At 36.8% G+C, this 21,988-nt stretch overlaps 1 protein-coding gene across 17 annotated transcripts in view; it reads right to left on the bottom strand.

Annotated features, from left to right (window-relative positions):
- SORCS2 (sortilin related VPS10 domain containing receptor 2) overlaps window positions 1-21,988 on the bottom strand; it is a 572,554-nt gene that overhangs the window by 47,044 nt on the left and 503,522 nt on the right. For all 17 annotated transcript variants that reach the window (XM_035325108.1, XM_035325094.1, XM_035325097.1 and 14 more), the window contains 3 exons: window positions 13,001-13,077; window positions 5,842-5,933; window positions 4,801-4,908 (listed from right to left, as the gene is read on the bottom strand). In XM_035325108.1, the coding sequence (XP_035180999.1) occupies window positions 4,801-4,908; window positions 5,842-5,933; window positions 13,001-13,077 (277 nt within the window). The remainder of the gene's footprint in view (window positions 1-4,800; window positions 4,909-5,841; window positions 5,934-13,000; window positions 13,078-21,988) is intronic.

Raw genomic sequence — 21,988 nt, 5'->3', positions numbered from 1 at the left:
TATAATTAATTCTCTAGCTAATATATATATATATATATATTTTTTTTTTCTACTCACATATTTAAAAAGCAGAACTCTTTTATTACAGTTAGGAAATTCTTTATTCAGACTTCACCTGGCTGAGCTAGAGTAAATAGCTTATGGTCACCTAAATAGGAGGAGGTAACTCCTTCATTTTAAAAGCAAAGCATAGCAAAATGAAGTTCAAGGCCCCACCTAAATTTAAGTAAAATGTTTGAATAATTTTATTGTTGGCCAAAGTTTCCAGTGTCTACCTCATTATCACCACTTGTAAGAATGAGAAACAACTGTCTGCCTGGAAGCAAAGTTAGACCACCATAGATACAGTTGCTCATTTAATGATAGCTTCCCAAAATGACACAAAGACTCCACCTGAATAAGAGAGTCCTGTGTCACCCTTTTTAGCTCCTTCTGTCCTTTAAAAAAGGACAAAGTGAAAAGATTATTTCAGGACGCTGACTCCTAATCTTTCAGGTCCTCTTATTTAAACATATTTCCAGGTCTGCCCCCAAAATGCACTAAATATGGACTGGTAACGAGCCACCAAAAGCATCATGTTCCATTGCTTCTGAATATTATATGCCAACTTTATGGAAAGGGGAATACAAACAAACAAACAAAAAACAAACACTAACCTTTACACACTTGACTTTGAGCAGATAGAGACGGGGCAGTCCCATGGTCTTGGCTCCAAGACCACAGGTTGGTACTACAACACACTGACTTGCTCTGCTAACACCTGTGCCCACAGAGATAACAAAATTAGCTGAGACTTGCCATTAAACTATCATCCATAAGTCTGAGTTAGCTAACTTCTGGATTAGATTGAAGTCAAAGGCACAATTTTCTTACTAGCTTTCTCTGTTTCCTCCTTCTATTGACATTGAGGCATGTACATTGTGCAGAGAGCAGAACAACCATTTCATAACTGAGCAACACTTATTCAAAGTGTACTCAGACAAGAAATCAGATGGCTGCAAATAAAACCTAGAACTCATCTTAGGAAATCAGCTACTTTCTTACATATTGAGGTTTTATCTACTATTTAGCCACCTTTTTTAAGGGTTACAATAAGAGGTTACTCTACACAAGATCTTAGGAAAAAATCCCTCAAAAAAAGACAATTGTCCATAAGGAAGATTTTGATTCTACCTGACACAAAGAAAAGAAAACAAGGTTTTTTATGTAACCTCTTACTAAAACAGGCTATGGTCTGAAGTACCATGGTTACTGTGCTGACTTGATTTACACTGCAATCTCAATAACTTGGTTTTAGTATGCTTCCAGAAGCTGAATTGTGATTAAGAAATCATTTTAACAGATTAAGAATCATTTTAACAGATTTGAAACTTTCATTATATGAACTACTTCCATTGAAGAGGAACAACAATATTTCAGAAACAATTCCTCCTTTTTTCCACTAAGTTGAGTTTCCACTCAATCCAGTGTTATTATGTTGCTTTATTTTTCACAAATATAATAATATGTTGTAAAATATAAGATTGAGTTTCAGTAAATTTCACTCAAAGAATTTAGAACAAAGTACAGTCTACTAGAACATGTACTATTTTGATGAATTTAACATATGAATTAGTTGAGCAAATTTCTGAGCATACCTTACTTACTCATTTAGCAGTAAATGGTGGATATGAGCTCTTCATTTAGAAAATAATTTTACACAAAATTATTTTCTTAAACTGTATGAATACTTTATTGCTTAAAACTCCTAAAACTCTTCACTAGGTCTATTGCAGAGCACAACGGAATAAAATATATTTTCCTTGGCATTTGACGGTACATATTTTGAATAGTGCAGGGGATGTGGGTGAATGATTTTGATTAATGTCAACTGGCAGATGACAATTCAGGTTTCTGAAAACTTTTGACAAGTCAACAACATTTGCTTTTTCTCTGTTTTGGAGAAAACACAACTTTCTGAAATGAAGACTTGAGGCAACCAGGTTCATATTCCCCTGTTGCTTCAGTAAAGCTTTCCAGATCACTTCATTTTGGATAAGTTAGGACAGAAGAGAATTCTAATGACCTGTCTTGAAGGGGACTTTCAATGTCCCAGTCACCATGCTGGAGAACAGGAAGTCTCTTAGACACAGTGTTACTGGGTCCATTAATGTCTTTCACACACACAGACACACACACACACACACAGTGTGTGGAACCAGGATTTGACCCTACAGTAACAGTTGCTTCCCATATAAGTAAAATATTCTTTAACCCTTTCGTGAGTTTATTCTAGAGGTTTTAAATGCATAAGTCTCTGTTCCACAATATTTCTGTACACTCTTTCAGTTGTCACCTCCCCACTTCAGAATTTTGTTCACTCTGATAATTTATGCATATTTTGACATTGGACTCTTTATTCAAAGCCTTTATTCAAACAAATTCCCCACTAAAGGGAGAAAAGGGTGGTAAGGCACTGGAACAGGTTGCCCAGAGAAGTTGTGGATGCCCCATCCCTGGTGGTGTTCAAGACCAGGTTGGATGGGTTTTTGGGCAACCTGGTCCAGTGGGAAGTTTTTCTGCACATGGCAGGGGGGGCTGGAGTTAGATGATCTTTAAGATCCCTTCTGGTCCAAACCATTCTATAGTTCTATGATAAAATGAAAATCCTGTACAAGTAAAAACTGTCAGACTAAGTGCTTAGTAATGGATTTTGGGATTGTTCAGGGTGAAAGGCACTGTATGAATTTATTTCCATTACCACACATAAGTTCATCTTACCATGTTCTCTCCAGAAGTAAAAACACTTCTTATCTAATAAAATTTTAAAAAATTGAAGAGTTGATTTTTTTTTCCCTTCAGTCAGTATGTATCAGAGGATGGCATTTCTGAAGAGCAGCAAATTACTGTAGATAAAGTCATGCCCAGCAACTCAGACCAAGTATGAAGTTTTAGGAGGAAATGACCTAAGCCAGAAAGAACAATGAAAGGTCCTGATGTAAAGTCAGGCAGAACACCATCAGGCAGACAAAGTCACATTGAAGGTAAAAGCCTACCAAAAGTGGCAAGACAAGGAAGCTGATATAACAGCAAAAGGGAAACACATAGTGTAGGTTTACTCTTCACAGTATCTTCAGAGTCAGGTAGGAAGACTACAAGTGCTTTCAGTTCCCACCTATGACAGAAAGTGTCTGACAACCTCCATGTTCAGTAGAACCAGTTGCAAAGTAAGATTCTGCAAGACTGATGTTGAGATGATGGAGTCAGACTCTTGTTCAGCCCTTAGAAACATACAGACCATATGATGCTTATTTGTCCATCTGGTCTTGTATCAAATCTAGCTGCAGTTTGATATATTTCAGATGGGTGATTTCAAAAAAGGTGTTGTGTTTTTTTAACATGAGGTCTTTGGCTATTCATCCAGATATTTAAATACATTTTTACAAAATCACTGTTTTTAACAAAACAAACAAACAAAAAACACTACAACCACAACCAACACCACCAACAAAAAATAATAAACAGATCATATAGTCATCACATTCTTTTCTATCTGGCAGTAAGTAAAGTTTAGTATAAGCTTTTGATCCCTGAACTTCCAATGAAGGCAGTGGAAATCTTTCATTCAGAGTCATAAGTATCTCTGTGTGGAATATATTATATCATAAAAACCTATGCTTGAGAGAAGAGGAAAATGCTGAAATAATGATGTTCTTCTCAGATCATACAAGTTAAAATGTAAGATAAATGAATGGGATAGAAAGAAAGAATGGACTACCAGTATGCCTAAGTCACCCCTGTGCACTATAACATTGTGAACATGGCACAACACTTTTAAGTACATTGGGAAGGATTTTTCTATTTTTATTTTTTTTCTGCAGATCCTTTAAAAACTCCATGCTGGGCTGATTTTTTCTCCCTTGGGGAAAAATGCTACTGGTGCACATTAAAGGCAGTTCTGTTTCTAATTCCTAGGAGAAAAAGTGTGTCATGAGCATGCTGAGTTCCAATATAAAGGGTTGCACAAGCTATTCTAACTGATAGGAGCAGGCACATCATCTTGCACATCTCTGAGTGCAGGAATGTTTTTGTTTGTTTGTTTGTTTGTTTGTTTTTAATTCCCCTTTACTACTGCAGTCAGCCTGTCCCTTTCTCTAACTGGCAGGTGTTATTCACTCTCAGACACTTGTAAAAATTAACATTTATCCTGAGACAGAGCAAAACCTGCAGCTCAGATCCAGCTGTCCCGAGCTCTTTGGAAAAAAGACAGACAAATGTGGGCTTTAGTTGCAGAATTTAGTTATTTTGGTTATTGTTTTTTTGGTTATTTTCCTCAGTCACTGCACAGAATTAAAGCATGTATTTGTTAGCGTGGTGTTTGGTTTCATAAAGTAATGCAGTTCCTAAGACAACAGTATAGTTGTTTACACTGTGAAGACAATTTTCACAAGAAAGGATTGATATTTAATGCTTTTAAAGTCTGCCTAAGAATCTTCAGAAAACATAAAAAATGCAAGCTCTGGTTATTTTTACCTATATTTCTCAGATTTAGATCTGTAGTCCTAATATTCCACACCTTCTGGTTGCAACTATGTGAAATCTCACACAAACAAAACTCTTCATTTTTAGTCTGAAATATTGCACTCAGGTAACTTCAAAGACAAGCTGCATAGCAGGGCTATTTGGACATGATCAGGCTAAGAGCCTGTGTGACCACAGGAAACAAAATCCAGTGACTCAAGGACTATCTCAAACATCCACAATTAAAAAACTGCTCAAGAGAGAGAGCCCTGAAAAAAGGAGGTGAAAACAGAAACCTACGTCATGACCAGTGTCTCATCTCCAGGTTCACTTAGTAATCCATCTACGAAGACTGAAGTGCTGGTAAAATTATGTGTACTCCAAGTCTGGCCTTCGTCTATGCTGAACCTGTAAAAAAGCAGAAATGGTTTTCATTTACAAGTATTATATAAATCAGAATTCATACACTCAAAAAAAAAAAAAAAAAAAAGTTCTGCTAAACAAACAACCTTGTTACTTCATAGGTTCAAGAGTCAATAATTTACACTCCATTCTTTCTGGTTGTCCCCAGGCCAGAGACCTGTTAAGCAAAGGTCAGTGAAACATAAGTAGGGAAAACAGCTCAACTGCTAAAACACGTGGGAGGTGCAATAACTGCAGGCACCATGATGATGGCCCCTCACAGCTATAACTATCCCTTTAAATTTTTTTTAAAGGTGCTGAATAATCAGCAAAATGTATTTCAAATAGTCTCTGCACCCAGAGTTTATGACTCCAATTCTCTTGTCTTGTGTACTTTTCCTCCAGGTCTTTGGATACTAGGTTAATGATGGCTTTTACTCCAGCAAACCAAGTGTACAGCCATGATCATATTAGTGTAGGGATTATTACTGAAAAATGGGCTTTATTACAGTATGAAATAACTATTCTGACTAGATACCTAAGCCACATATGCACAATAGGTAGAACATCAGTGCCATGCACTGCTGGTGCAAAAAAGTAGCAGACAATAATCATGCTGAACATGGTTGTACTTTAGAGTTCCAGGCTGTACTAATCATGCTTGTACTTCAGAGTTCCAGGCTAGCTTTTTAAGCACACTAAAAAGATCTATGCTGATGCAAGAAAATCTTGTTATAATTAATGCATTATGTCATGGTACCAACAGCACCATGAAGTAATCTTTAAGAAAACATCCACCTGAAATCTGTCAATTAATGTTAAATTAAGTTGACTCCACTTGCATTTAATACATGATTACATTGAAATGTTCATCTTAAACTCTGAACTTTGTCTGAGGCATTGAATACACAATAGCTCTACTCTTGACTGTAGGATTACTTGAGTATTTTCAGTGGGATGGAGGTGTCTTTGATAGCCACAATAACTCCACCATGGTCCAGGTACAAGATGTGATGCTCTTCTTCAAAGACCTACAAGTCAGATAGAAAAAAGGCCAACTAAGCAAATGCACAAAACAGCAGAAATAAAATGTATGAGCAAACCAGGGTTAAAAGACTTAGACGTTTTATAATGTCCACACTTCAAATTGAGAAGGACATAAAAGTCAGTTTAACTCATACTTCCCCAGCTGTAACAGAAAAGAAAGTTAAACAGGTGAATCAGAAAATGTTCAGGTTCAAATCACAGTCAGATTAAACTGTCTAAAGTGATTTTAGCCCAAGCTTATATTTCTCACAGTGTGCATTCTGCATTCCTTTCTATTATATATTACCAAGTGACCTATCACCTCACTTCAGAATTTGCCATATTCTGTGTATCTTGTAGAATTGACATGCTTTGTAATCTAATTCTAAGAAAAATATGAAAAGTATTGCTGTCTGTGACTTTCTTACATGTTCTTCAGACTCCACAGAACTTGAAATAATTGGTGCCAGCATGTTTTCTGCATTTCCAGTGTCAATGATTTATTTAAATTTAAACTTTGTGTGATCTCACAGAGAGGCTGCTCTAAGTTCTGAACCAAAATATATGCAATATTGATTTAATGGTATTCAAAATCTCCTAAATTCTTTTCATTCATTTTCTAGAGGCCATCAGCAGTACTAAAATAAATGAATAGGTAAACATCCTCCCTTTTCCACATCTGATATCAGTTTTAAGATATGGTTTACTTGTGTTATTAGTCTATGAAAGTTCATTTAACATAACAGCAGCTAATAACATGCGAGTTACTACACATGCATAGCAGTTAATAGATGAACATACAACCTCCTACACACTTTGACAAACAATGGTGAAAAACATAAAGGTTAGCTCTACTTTGCCTTGTGAATAAGAAAATACAGACAACACTAAATGCTTCTTTTTTTTTTTTTTTTTTTGACAGGACTGAATGCTGTATTTAGAGAGTTTATCGCTAAGATTGAACTAAAGGTGGGGGGTGAGGGGAGTCTTTGTCTTACAATACATTCACAATTACTTCAAAATAGCATTTAATTTGGGTTCAGAATTCAGCCTTCCTCTCATCTAGTAAGAGCATATTTTATGGGAATCCTAGGTCTTCAAGTGTCTGATCAGCTTTTCAGTATTGCCAATTTACTGGCAAAACCCTGATATGAAGCATTTACAGTCCTGTCTACCTATTTCCACCTAAACTATGGCACACTAAAAGGCACAGCGGACACATTACAGGCATACTAATACCATGTTTATACCATGCTCCTCTTGCAGATATTTCAAACATTTTATAACCAAAATGTATGAAATTCTTTCATCTTCAGCAAATCAAAATATATTAATAAATTCATGCTTGTGGAGATCAGTACAGAAGTAAATATTTATCTCTATTTTTTAAAACAAAACCTAAAACCAAAACCAAGACAAACAGTTTGCGAAGGTGTTGTGGTTTAACCCAGCAGGCAGCTGAGCACCATGCAGCTCATTCTCCTTCCAAACCCCAGTAGAATTGGGGATAGAATCAGGAAGGAAAAAGCAAAACAAAACAAAACAAACACCTCATAGGCTGAGATAAAGACAGTTTAATAGGAAAGAAAAGAAAGGGAAAATAATAAATAATAATAAGAAGAAAATAAAAGACAATACAAAGAAAGTGATACACAATGCAATTGTTCATGACCTGCTGACTGATGCCCAGCCTGTCCCTGAGCAGTGGCCCCCCATTTATTTATTTTTTATCTGTTTGTTTGTTTAGCACGATGCCATATGTCCCTTTGGTCAGCCTGGGACAGTTGTCCTGGTTCTGTCTCCTCCCAGCTCCTTGTGCACCCCCAGCTTCCTTGCTGGCAGGGCAGCATAAACTGAAACATCTTTGAGTTAGTGTAAGCACTGCTCAGCAACAACTAAAACATAAGTGTGTTATCAGCATTCTTCCCATCCTAAATCCAAAACACAGCACAATACCAGATAGGAAGAAAATTAACTCTATACCAGCCAAAACCAGGACAAAAAGGTTTATGTAAAGATGGTCCTGGTATCAGAGCTGAAGTCAAAATCCAGGAATAAGTGATATGCATATTCACAGTCAGTCATGAATTCTGTTCTATGCCTCTCCACTAACTGAAGTCAGGTAATATATTTATTATGACCCTTACAAGTAGCCAGCCACTACAGAACTTGATTACTATAATCTATTTCTACATCTTTTCTTCTCTGATTTTTTGAGAACTTTATGTCATAAAGTCAAGTCCTTTATTTCCCTCTGCTCTCTCTGTTTGTTCCTGTGTCTACTGTAACAACTTCAGCAGCTATTTCAGGCCAGGTTATCAACTGGGAGCAATTAAGAGATCTCCATGAAATAAATGAAACATGCTTAAATGATCCAAGAGAAATTTATTCCACACAAGTTTACTCTGAGATGTCTAAGTTTCAAAAGTAATCCAAAATACCTGAAGTCACTTTCATCTAATTTTTAAGATGTCTGCAGGAAAAACAAACAAAAAACACAAACACCTAATCTTGCTTAAACAAATACATTCCAAATTACTTTGATAAAAAAAAGATTATGAAGCAGTAGACTAGAGATCAGGATATAGATTCACTTCCTAGACACACAATAGACTTTCTTTGTCACCTTAGTAGGTTAATAGAGCATTTTGTGGTTCCACTAGATACTTCTGCAGCAGATCCACCATGAAAGTTTTTTTGTTCTTGTCTTTTATTTACACCATTTCTTCATAGAATCATAGAATGGCTCAGGTTGGAAGGGACCTTAAAGATCACCTAGTTCCAAACCCCTGCCATGGACATGGATGCCACCCACTAGATCAGTCTGCCCAGGGCCTCATCCAACCTGGCCTTGAACACGTCCAGGGATGGGGCATCCACAGCATCTCTGGGCAACCTGTTCCAGTGCCTCACCACTCTGAGTGAAGAATTTCCTCCTAACCTCAAATCTAAATCTCCCCTCTCTTAGTTTGAAATGGTTCACCGTCCTCTCATTGTCTGCCCAAGGAAAAAGTTCTTTTTTTTAAGCCCCCTTTAAGTACTGAAAAGCTGCAATAAGGTCACCCCAGAGTCTTCTCTTCTCTAGGCTGCACACCCCCAGCTTTCTCAGCCTTTCTTCATAGGAGAGGTGCTCCAGCCCTCTGATCATCTTTGTGGCCCTCTGGACCCACTCTAACAGCCCCACATCCTTCTTGTGCTGGGGGCCCCAGGCCTGGCTGCATCACTCCAGGTGGGCTGTCACAAGGGCAGGGCAGATGGGCACAACCCTCTCCCTGCCCTGTGGGCCACCCCTCTGTTTATGCAGCCCAGGATGCAGATGGCCTTCTGGGCTGAAAGCACGCACTGCTGGTTCACGTCGAGCTTTTCATCCACCAGAACCCCCAAGTCCTCTGCAGGGCTGTTCCCAAAGAGTTCCACCCATTCTGTACTCCTGTCTGGGATTGCCTCAACCCAGGTGCAGGACCTTGCACTTAGACTTGTCAAACCTCATTAGGTTCTATATGGGTTCACTTTTCAATTTCTTCCAAAAGCCACTCTTACTCTGCCCTATTTCAAACACAGCGTTGTTAACACGTGCAGTTGAAATAGCAGTGGCAGCCATAATGTGAACAGAAATTTTCTTTAAAAAAATGAAACATACCCACATAATACATAAGGTCATTCCTAACATTTAACAGAGCATCATAAAATCACATAAATCAGGACTGAAAAAACAGGCCCCACAGGGAAAAACAATGTTTAAAACCTGTATGTTCTGAAAATGTGTTCCAAGACAGTCCATTTCTCCCAGGATGCAAGATTTATTTATCTATCTCGCTCATTATCATTACCACATTTTACGATACTGTTTTCCTGGTATAATAGACAGAGAAATCTTGCAAATAGACTTATCTGTCCCATGAGTTCACCTTAGGCTACATCTTCATGGTTCACTTAAGATGATCTAAGCCCACATAGTTCATAAAGTCAAGGCTGGATTCCCTTTTCTTGCATACAATCCAGATCACTGCCACTGCATGGACATTTAAACTACTTGTCAATCAGCTCCTAAACCTCTGCTGTTTACAGTGCCATGTTGTACAGTACACCATACAAATTTCATTTTGCTATAAAATGTTATACAGTAAAGCAATAGTGTTTTCAACACACAAGTGTTTTCAAAAGATGTTAATGAACAACTCAGGCATCATGCAACAGAAAGGCAGGAGAACAATTTGAACCAACCCAACTTGTATTGCTGCTAATGAGAATTTTTCTTCTTTTTTTTTCTGTTTATAAAAAACATTTACTTAATTTTACAAAACTCTTGTTTGGGCATTTTTATTTCTGCCTATCAACGCTAGCTATACATCCTTCCGTGAATGGGACTCATAGTAAGTTTTCCTGAATTCTCATGTAACATTACCATACACAAGCTATGGAAATACAGGTTGAGTTGAAATCATTCCAAGTGTATAAAATCAGTTCAGAAATTGAAGAAAAACTATGAATAGATGTTCTTTAACCTAGGGATGTACTACAAATTCAGTAACTCAGGGACTGGTCCCTGTTACAAATCACAGACTGAATCTGAGTCAACAATATGATGCTAGTGCAAAAAAGGAGAGATCTTCTGAAATAAGGTGACAGAAATACTAAGACACCAAGCACAATCATTTAATTCTGTTTAGTAATGATAAAATTTGTAATTTTGCATCCAGTTTTACCATGCTTCAAGGAGAGCCATCGTATTAGATAGTCCAGCTGATGAGCAACAAAATGGAAAAGCATTTTATAAACTAGATCCATTAGGATAATTGGTGGATTTGAGATGGTTTTTCTTCCAGAGGGGAGGGAAGAAAAAACAAACAAACAAACAAACAAAAAACACCACCACCAACCTACACTATGGGTAGACATGACAATTGCCTTTCAACATCTGAAAAGTTATTTAAAGCTGACAGGAAACCACTGCTCTCCAAAGACAGGAATAAATCAGCTTACCTTGCAAAATTTATGAAAATGCAAGAGCAACCACAAAAAGCAAGGATATGCAAAGCAGCACAAAAAGCAGCTTATGTTAAATATTCAGAAAAATCTATGAAGAACGGTGAAACAGCACATAGGTAGACTACAGAATCTCCTACAGTGAAGGATTAACAAATAGATCTGGCAAATCTCTGTTAAAGATGTTCCTGGTACGTTTGATGTTGTTTCAGAGCAGGTGGTTGGATTACACAATCTTTGACCTTCCTCCCTGTCCTATATTCCTATAAGTCTCAGTGACAATATTGCTATGACTTCAGGAAAGCTTTTATTTAATTCCTGGAACTGCCTTTTCTCCTAGGTTCTTTATATTTACTTTTCTATGTTGCTCTTCCAGTCTACACAAACAAAGATAATTTTTATTCTAGTAGAGTTTGTAGACAGCTCTGCAACGTCATGTGTGGAGCGTGAGAAAGGTGCTGGGCACTCACCAACCACAGCCACAAGGTTTCTAAGCCAGTGACTTAAAACTGCCTTAGGAATTGTTACAAAACATGAGCTTTGCTCTCCTTTTACCAGCACAGGTGACCTGTAGTTTACTCTCTAAATAATTCCTGTATCATCTCACTTGCATCTAAATTTTTATTTTGATCAAAAGTATTGAGTAAGCTCTTTCAAAGGATTCAGAGAAGCTTTAATTAAAATCAAGCAAGCAATGGTGTCATAACGAGGATCATTTTGTTGCTGGTTTTACAGCTTGAATAGTCATCTTCAGGTCAGGTTCCATCACAGATCATTTGCCTGAGTGCCTCACAAATAAAAGCAGCAAAAAATGAATTTGACCATTTTTTTTCTCTTTCCTTCTTGTTTCTCACCCCATCAAGACTATAGAACTCTGGAAAATAGTGACGATAAAATATTAGAGGCCTCTGTTAAATATTAGATAACACAGTACAAGCTGTAAATCCTGGAAGGCTTTTGCATTTAACCACCTATTTATCATCTGCTAGAATTCAAGGAAGATTTTGGCATAAACTCTCATCTTTTAAAACTCAAAGGACATTATCACAACAAAAAATAATATATTTCTTTTAAAAAGCCCTTCTGTGGAGTATTAATGGCACCCTGAAATAGCAATCTAAGAAAATGTCTGTATTTTGCTCTTTTTATCTCAAAATACCTGAGGTCAATAACACTAGTGAGAGCATTTGCACACCTGCTTGTACTTAGATTATAACACAACTGAATTTTAATTCAGCTGAGCACTAAAACACTGTTGTAACAGAAATCAAATGACTTTTTGATGCACTTAGGTGCTTTGAGGACTTTTTTTTCTACTTTTTCTGAATATACATCAGAAACAGTTTACAGAACTTCATCATGTCATATGATCACTACTGTTGTTGATATTTACACTCAAAAAGAAATATCCCTATGATTAATCATTGCTGAGACAGAGCAATTTAAGATAAAATGAATAACAGAGGTACAACGCATAAATCAACACTAAGAATTGGAAGCATAAGACATCAAAAATCAAATGCAACTACTACAAAACTGTATTGTTTTTTAAAAAATAATGTTTGTAGTCCCGTAACTGATTAAATCATACTAAAAGACATTAAAAGGTTTATCATTCTTTTCAATCTCTTTTTGCTTTCTCATCTTCAATGGAGAACAAAGTTTAAGCTTAAATACCCGTTTTTAACTATGAAGTAGAAAAAATTCCCCCTTTCTACCTAAATCATGTCTTTTCAGCTTGGAATATTTGTACTGCAAGATTTAGCCAAAGTCAACTTCGTCATTAGTGTAGGAAGATTACAGAAATTATTAAAAAACCTAAATGGACTACATGTTTCTTAAGCAATATATTTGCAAGCTTTGTAAAGAGACCAAAATATTTGTTTCAGCAGAACCTGACAGCCTAACCAATTTGAGTTTTTGTAAATCACCTCCTTAATCTCTCAGTTTCCAAGTGAAAGGGGAATAATAATAGCCACCTACCTCAAAATAGTGGGTGTATGAAAATAAATTAATCATTATAAAATACATCATATTGGTTAAATTAAAAATATTTCCAATTGTCTTTGATAGTTCTGTTTCCTACCTGACGCCATGTCTTCCCACAGTCAGATGTGATGTACATTTCTTCTTTATACTCAACCAGCTGGGACCCCAGGTTACCTGTTGCAAAAGAGAAGGGAACAAGGGTGCCTCCCAATTAGCAAGAGAGATTGGATCCAGCTTTGACACTAGTCAGCATAAGAATTAAACTTAGATGATTGCTAGAGCCTCTTAAAAACATATATGTACCTTTTTAATTTTTTTTTTTTTTTTTTTTTTAACAGTGCTAGATGTCTATAGGTGGGAGCAGTTAAGTTTAATTGTACTAAAACATAGGCCAAAATAACTTTTTAGTTTTGTTCAGGCATGCTTAAAAGATTGGTAAAAGAACACATATTTAAGATGCAAGTATGAAATGCACATCAACACAGAAGCCATACCTTAATCACATTATGTAAAATTATTCATACTGAAATGTTAAAATAAAAATTGTTTTATCTGCAAGACTTTATGGAATGGTAGAAAAAAATCAGAATCAAGGTAAGTACGTAACACTGAAAAGAGCGGGGTTGGGATCTGAAAGGCCCTGTAAATGCAAGTCTCAAACAGAATTACTTAATTTACTTAAGCATTCACCAGGAAGCTATGCAATATTTTAAAAAATAGCACTGAAGAGCAGCAGCTAGCAAACAAAAGTCTTAAAACGAGCTTGTGAAACAAGATCTTAGAAGATGCAATCCCAAATAGCAAGATCTCCATCTTTTAACATGTTTTGTTTCAAACAGAAAACTATTGAATCACCAGACAGTTGTAGTACGATTCCTTCTAAATGATGTCCTTCAGGGGATTTTGACTTAAATATACGGTTTGCATTCTTTTGCAGTAAAAAGAAAGGCAAAAGTTATCAGATTCTCTTAAGCAGAAGAGATGAGGAAGCAAAACACTTGAGATTAGATTAGCAGTATGAAATTTCATTTGTGTTATATAAATAGCTGTTTTTACCACCAAAACAGATCTGTCTTGGCAGAGTGTAGTCATTAGTGCTGAAAGGTTCCAGAGAGGAATGACTCTGCTCACTGCTCAAAATACACACTCTATTTAGACCATCAAGACTGCATGTGTTTCAATACTTAAAAGTTTAACTACATTATTTAACCATGCATACAGCCTAGATAAGATTATGCTACTTTTTATGTATGATCAGCGAATTTATAGGAGGTTGTTCATTTCCTTCAACTGCATCAACTGTTTCAGAAGATCCTTCTTGCTTTTTCCTCTTCCCAACTAACTCCATGCCCTCAATTTATTGAGTGGTTCAGCACAGATTTAGTTGGTTGTGTCAATTTGAAATAAAACCCTGTTCCTGTAAGCCATTAGGAGATTTGATAAGGTTGGTATAGTATGAATGAAGGTGATTGGGACTGAATACTCATCTAAGAAACAGGCTTGTATGGATGAAGTGTATATATATATATATATAATGAATAGATATATATATTGCAGCTTTTCAGTACTTAAAGGGGTGTTATAAAATGATGGAGCGACTCTGCTCATCAGATAATGACAGGACACAAGGGAATGGTTTTAAACTAAAAGGGGGGAGACTTAGCTTAGATATTAGGAAGAATTCTTCACTCAGAGGGTGGTGAGGAACTGGAACAGAAGCTGTGGATACCCCATGGTGGCATTCAAGGCTGGGTTAGATGAGGCCCTGGGCAACCTGATCTAGTGGGTGGCATCCCTGACTATGGCATGGGGTTGAAACTAGGTGATCTTTAAGGTCCCTTCCAATCTGAGCCCTTCTACAATTCTATGATAAGACCAGTAAGATTAAAAATGTGCCAAAACCAACTCAAAGTGCAGAGATTACCCTCATGGCTGCTACTGGATGTGACAGCAATTGTACTAAGCCAGAAGGAAAAAGAAATATAATCAGGTAATTGTGGAGTAAACAGCCCGCATGCCTTCCCTGAAAAAATCATTGTCTTCAAAAATGGCCCACCGCCACATCAGCAACAAGGCCATGGGGCCTTACCAGGAGGTCTCACCTTCCCACAGCTGTCTCTACCGACTTGGTCCATGCAGCTGAGCTAATAAGAGCAATCAGCTGGCTTCACAACAGTTATTGCTTTCACATAAGGCTGTCTAGATTTAAGAAAGGCCCCATGATACCAGCATTCAAAATGAAGCCTCAGGGATAGAAATGACAGTAAGTTGCAAACACATTTCATGTAGGCAGAACTTCCAGTATAAGGGAAAAACACACACACACACACACACAAACAAAAAACAATTAAACATTGTTAAGTCCTGAATACTGTTGTATGAGACAGATGCAAAATGAAAGCTTCACCTTTGAGTTCAGTTATATTTCCTCCCATATTTAAAGTTTATTTAAAACTATTTGGTTTATAGCCATTTTCACTTTATTATCACTTTGAACCTTAAAAACCCACATAAGCAAAGATCAGAAGGCTGATCTGATTTTCCTGAGTCTTGAAGCTCTCATAGGGAAGCAGGACCAGATTCCATCAGTTTTGTGTAGCAAAGATTAGTCTGGCCACTAGAAGGAGGTGTGAATGAGAAAACATCTTCTCAGGATTTGTAGGAAGGGAAGAGAGATTTGATCTTCTGTTTAAACAAAATCTATATTTCTTTACTCTTTTGCTATTCTCCTTTTCATTGCTACTCTTACTTTCCTTATCACTGGCATATGTTCCTGTAAATGCTTGTGATTCTGCAATTACAGATTTTTTTTCTTTGGGATAGCTGGGGATCAAAATATTTATTTTCTTGCTAGGATGAAAAGTATTGCTTTCAGTATACACCTATCTTTGCACACATACCTTTTAATGATTGCATTGTTAGTTTTGCTCTTGGATAAATGCCAATTATTCTGTCTCGCCTTTTACTGAACTCTACTTACATGAGTAGATCTTTATTTTGAGAAGTGATACAGAGCTGCACCTTAAAAAGCGCAGTGGTAAATTGTCTTAGCTAATGGAGAATTAGTCTGTAAACTAAACATCATCAACTTCTGCTTCATTAGAAAGCCTTTTACATCCAGCTGATACGCTAATGACAAAGATATTAGCAAAAGCTTTGCAATTGCAGCTCTGTAACAAGACAGATCTGACTTCTCCTAGCTTTGTTTTTACCTGTATTGTCTTTTATTGGTAAACAAACAAAAGATGTTGGACTAAGTTGTACTTACAGAGAAATGCCATTCTGTCAAAAAACACAACTGAGAAACTTGGCATGGAGGTGGGTGTACTGCTTTGGGAAAAGACACTGCTCTTTGACCTTTGAAAGTAGTCCATCCCCAGTTCAAGGGTTAAAAAAACAAAAAACAAACAAACAAACAAACAAAAAACCACAGAGGTGATGCCTGCAGGGAATTCTGATTGCTGATGTAATAATGCTCTGTGCATTAATGAAGGCTGTAATTTCCACTACCTCCGGATTTTTTTAGCAGAAGTGATTCCATTAATTTTGAAAAATTTATAGTCAAGTCTACAAGCACATAAAATTCTTTTCAATTTATTTGCAGTTTGCTATTTGGTAACTATATATGGGTACTTGTTGAAAAACAGTCTCTGTGGACTGGGAAGGGAAAAAACAGGAGAAACAGCAAGCGAGAAACCTGCATCACAAGTGGAGACAAGTCCTTCAAAAAAAAAACAACCTAGTGGACTCACCACAGTTTTGTTTTCAAATCTTTCTATTTAATCTATGTCATGAAAGAGCTAAGAGTTCTGTATTTAAAAAGTTACATTGATTTAATTTTTTTCTATATTCTAATAAAATGTAACTTCAAAGATACAGCAGATTGTTATTTTTGAGTGCACACTTTTACTTAAAGGCTCTATCTACCTCACAGCATGTCAAATTACTGAATTAAACCAGCTAACTAGACATAGCATACATAGTAACACCCCAAAAACTCCTTTGCAACAGCTCCAATTCCCTTCAAACAAAATGCGAAAAAAATCCTGATATTAACAACATTGCAAACAAATGACTGCAAAGGCATACAAGCACTCAGAAAACACAGCTGAAACATCCTAAAAGTTTCCGTGTTGTATCTGAGTGGAATTATGAACCACATCTGTGGTAACTGTGGCAGCCAATAACACATATGCACAACTGACATCACAATCAAGCGATGCAGAAGGTGAGAAATAGCCAAATTATACTCAGCCCTGAGACTAGAAGCCAACACCCCAAAGATGTCAAATGTCTTACCCCAAAAAGAGCAGTTCGTAAGCGCCATTCTGCTACCCACCACACACTGATGTGTTCTGACAGTAACACAGTCCACAATCACAGTAAGCTGGTGAATCATGCCAAAATTTTTATTATAGCTGTAAAAGTCCAGAGTAACTCTTGAGGTGTGCCACTACAACATGGAAACCTTTTATCATTTTATTGGGCCTGTGTTAGATCTCAAAATTCACCTGTGGTAACAAGTAAAGGTAATAATATACAGAATGCAATTCAAGTCCATACTGGAAAATTTCCTGCATCTGGTGTAGGTAACCAACTTCAGACTATGTTAGCCAGAGTTATGATTGGTATCATTCTAACATATTTTTTGATGATCTAAATGGCCTGAAAAATCCTCTGACACACGACACAGTATTTTGCCACCTAGCATTAAAGCTTTTACCTGTGGTACAGAACCTTCTCAAACCTGGGTTATTTTGTCCTTTGCAGCTAAATGACCAAATAGAAAAGATGATCCTTCAATTACTGAGACTGTGTGTTTCAACTTTGCATTCTGCATTTCTCATTCAATTTTCAATGTATTGCCTCATCTTTTATCCCTAATGACCCAGTGGCATTATTGCAAGTACATACATACATTAAATAAGGGAAGGACAGAGCTGATCCTGCAGCCCTGAGGCCAACTGGCATCACTCACCCATGTTCATACTGTATAACATAGCCCAGGCTCTCACCAGGTGGTACTGCCATGGTAAATGCTTTTTTTTTTTTTTTTTGTGTGTGTGTGTGTGTGTGTGTGTGTGTGTGTGTGTGTGAGGATTTTTTGCTTTGTTGTTGTTTTGTTTGTTTTGTTTTTGGTTCTAATTACCTAAATGAACATGAGGGTTATGTTATAGGCCATGAAAATGGGGTTCTCGTATCATGAAACTGAGGATGTGTTGTGGCATGACCCTGGTCGTGATGGATGTGTCTAAGGGTAAAAGGCAAAGTATGACAGTTTCAGTGGGTTCTGTAGATGAGGGGACCTAACCATGGTAGGTGTTTTTTTTTTTGTTTTGTTTGTTTGTTTTCCCATACAACTTAACAGAAACATTCCTGTGTGCGTGCTTTCTCCCAGATCAGGGCCAGGTAACCATATACACTTTCACCATTCTTAACTACCTCCCCAAAAGCTTTTGCTGCCAATAGAACCAGGATATTGTGCTAGAGACTTGGTGTGAGCCAGTATGGCTCTGCTGTTATGTTTGGACAACTTGTTTGCTAAATTTAAGAAACACAAGGAAACATTTTGGTAAGATTTTTTTTTTTTTTGATTAAACACAGTCTTCTTTCATCTTTGCCATTTGCATTCTTAAAAACCTTTTCAAACTGTGCTTTGGGGTATAGTAAATCTTCATGCCTATGCTTTCCCTTTACCTTTCCTGAATAAAGGAGTAGGTAAGGTAAATGGGTAAAATCACATTTCATCCCTGCACGGGTGGCAGGCCTGAAAGCTAGGGTACAGGGGCACCAACTACTGTCTCACGTATTTATCTAAGCTATTCATAATTTTGCATGTCAGATTAGCAGTTGGCAGTGATCTGATTTCTGAAAGAAAATAATGCATTTTAATGATGGCCAGTGGACAGCTAAGCTCTCTGGAATTGTGGTATAGTTGTGAAGACATATACAGACCTCAAAAGAGTTAGCTAATTAGAGTTTTTCATTGCTCAGGCATTTTGGCAGGTTCCTACTAGGTCACAGAAATATAGGAGATTAACTTCATTTAAAATTCACTACTGTTTTATGTGTTTTAACCACTACTTATCACTGCATTTACCCATATTTTTTATGTGATTTTAGACATGCTTACTCTGAGAAGAAATAATCCCCACATGCAACACTTTGATAATCCTTCAAATATGGAAAATCTTTTCCAGATACTTAAATTTAGCATACAGGCAGATACCTGCACCAAAAAGAGGTATGCACCTTGCCTACATTGCCTGTTAATTAATCCATCTCTTTAGTCAATGGACAAGCTAAAAATTCATGGTTTGTAAACTACCAGTGTAGAACAAGCACGCGACCAATTTGTGTTTCAATGTCCCAGATAGGCTGCTTTTGCTTGGGAAACTGAAGTAGTGTTTAGCTGAGGGAGTGATTCACACAAAGTCAAGAAATATGTTGACATGAGGAAAATCTTCAGGAATTGCAGGATCTTCGCTGCGAAGAGCACTAGGAAATGCTCTGTCATCTCCCTGTTATCTCATCCTTTTTGTAGTGGCAGCTCGGTATGCTACTTTTGTGAAAAACTATACAAATTTATCACGATGCATGCAATGTATTTGGGCCAGACGTGACACAAAAACTGAACTTTCCAGCACTTCCTCAATTCACACGAATGTGCAGAATTTACTACTTGCTTGACTTGCCATCTGGATTGGAGGCTAAGCAGAGAATTATAGTAAACTAGCACCTGAAAAATCTACACTTCTCTAAACATTTTTCATAGGAAAGTCTTTCACAAGTTTATAGTAAAAATTTACACATCAATTGACACATATTTCATAGCTGATGCTGTGGGGAAAAAAAAAAAAAAAAAAAAAAAAAAAAGCTGCTGCCAAGATTAAAATGTACAAAAATCAAATGTAAATGTGAAATCCTATTACATTTCTTAAAGGGAGCAAGCCAGTTATTTGAAAGAACACTTTAATATGCAGCTATAAAGTTTAATATTACGTCTGCACAATTTAGATATATATTTTTAAGCTACAAGTATACATACCTCATAACTATTTATGCAACTTTAATAGAGTACAATTTTTACTTGTAAATGTGAGTTTGAAAAGGTGCAATTTTAACATCGTATTATTGCATTTTTCCCAAATGCTCAAGGCTTTAGTGCTGTTTGCCACTTAATTATTCTTTTAAGTTAAAACAAAATTCAGTAGTCTCTGTGCTCTGATTTTCAAGCATAGCATCAAATCTATCTGCAAGTCATGGGTTAGGTTTTCAACTGTCGCAAGCAAGTGTGTTATATAATGTTTCTATAATATACCAAACTCCATTTTAAAGGATTTTATTATTATTAGTGTTGTTATCATTATTATTTTGGTTTGGTCTTTTGATTAGTAACCACACTGCTCTTACTAAGAGGAGCAGTTTCACTGCTCTTATGGTTAGAAGCTCTCTCTGATTTCCAGTTCTTATCCAGTTGTTTACATCATACATTAAGCATCTCTTTACTGACATTTGTTTCTACCCCATCGTTACACTTTCAAGAAAAATCAGATTCTTTATCGGCCTTTAATTTTCTCAGCTAATGAGGATCTCCATGTAAATAGAACCTCTATTTCCATCAACTGCCAAGTAGTCCTTAGCACCTGCTCACTGGTCCTGAAAATTGATTATCAGAGTTGTACATGCTGTTATTAGTACAGTATTTTACCAGAGTATTAATATTTTCTTCTGTCCGTTGGCAATTATTTACCTACTTCACCCTCAGAATACATTCCCCTTTTCCACAGCACAAGACACTGATGGTTTTTAGTCACACTGTTATCAACTGACATTTCTGGATCTTTATTATCATCTGCCATTTCCAGATGATGTGCTCTGACTAAATCTAACAGTAAAATTGCAGCAGTGTGTGATGTGGCCCAAATCATCTGAGTTCTGTATGTGCTAAGAAACTAGTACTTCTGTTGATTTGCATGTGATTATCAATGTTGAGAACCAGTCCAGAAGAAATGCAAGCTGTTGTATATAAAGTATTTCTGATAAGAAGGTAAGTTTACAAGGATATCAGGTTTTCCAGATAAGATTGAAGATGTGCACTGAATCTAGATGATCTGAGCATCCAAATAATACAAATGCAATTCAAAATCTGAGCTGAGACAGGTCATCTGTTTACAAGCGGCATGCAGCTTCTCTGCGATTTTTAAGAAGTGCTTCTGCTCTGTTTACAACTACATGACCTTCTATCAGAGAAAGGATGTACTGCCCTATTCCTGGAAATATTTTTTTCACTTTCACATCATTCTTCCCATCTTTTTAGTCAGATGCTATGAGTGGTGGTGCCTCTACCATTTCAATTCTATTAGAGGTTGCTCAACAATCAAGTCAAATTTAACAAATCAGTCCAGGTCTTAATGATACCTGGATGACATTAGAAAGAACATTTAATTATGTTGAGGAAAGCTGTTGATAAGTTTACCTACCAGATATGCTAAAACAAAGTCACAGTGATATAATCTCACAGAATCATAAAATCATTTAGGTATGAAAAGACCTTTAAGATCCTTAAGTTCAGCCATCAACCTAACACTACCAAGCCCACCACTAAACCATGTCCCAAAACAGCACATCCACACATCTCTTAAATACCTCCAGGGATGGAAACTCCACAACTTCCCTCTGCAGCTTGTTGCAGTACCTAAACACCCCTTCCATGAACAAACTCTTCCTGAAATCTAATCTAAACCTCCTCCCCTGGTGCAACTTGAGGCCATTTCCTCACATCCCATCACTTACCACCTGTGACACTGCCCACTGCAACTTTCTTTCAGGTAGTTGTAGAGAGCGATAAGGTCTCCCCACAGCCTCCTTTTTCTCCAGAGTAAATCCCAGTTCCCTCAGGCACTCCTCATATGTCTTTTTTTTTTTTTTTTTTTTTTTTTTTTAGGAACTGCATTCTGGGAAGGAATTAAGGGCAAATTATTCTTCTCCAACCTGCCATCCCTGATATCTCAGGACTGTGCACTTCAAAAATACCCACAAAACCCAGCCGAATGAAAACAAGCGAAGATCTCAAAGACTATCA

The sequence above is a fragment of the Oxyura jamaicensis genome, chromosome 4 (genome assembly GCF_011077185.1).
Source record: "Oxyura jamaicensis isolate SHBP4307 breed ruddy duck chromosome 4, BPBGC_Ojam_1.0, whole genome shotgun sequence".
In the NCBI taxonomy this organism is placed as follows: domain Eukaryota; kingdom Metazoa; phylum Chordata; class Aves; order Anseriformes; family Anatidae; genus Oxyura; species Oxyura jamaicensis.
This window is presented reverse-complemented; position numbering and strand designations above follow the sequence as displayed.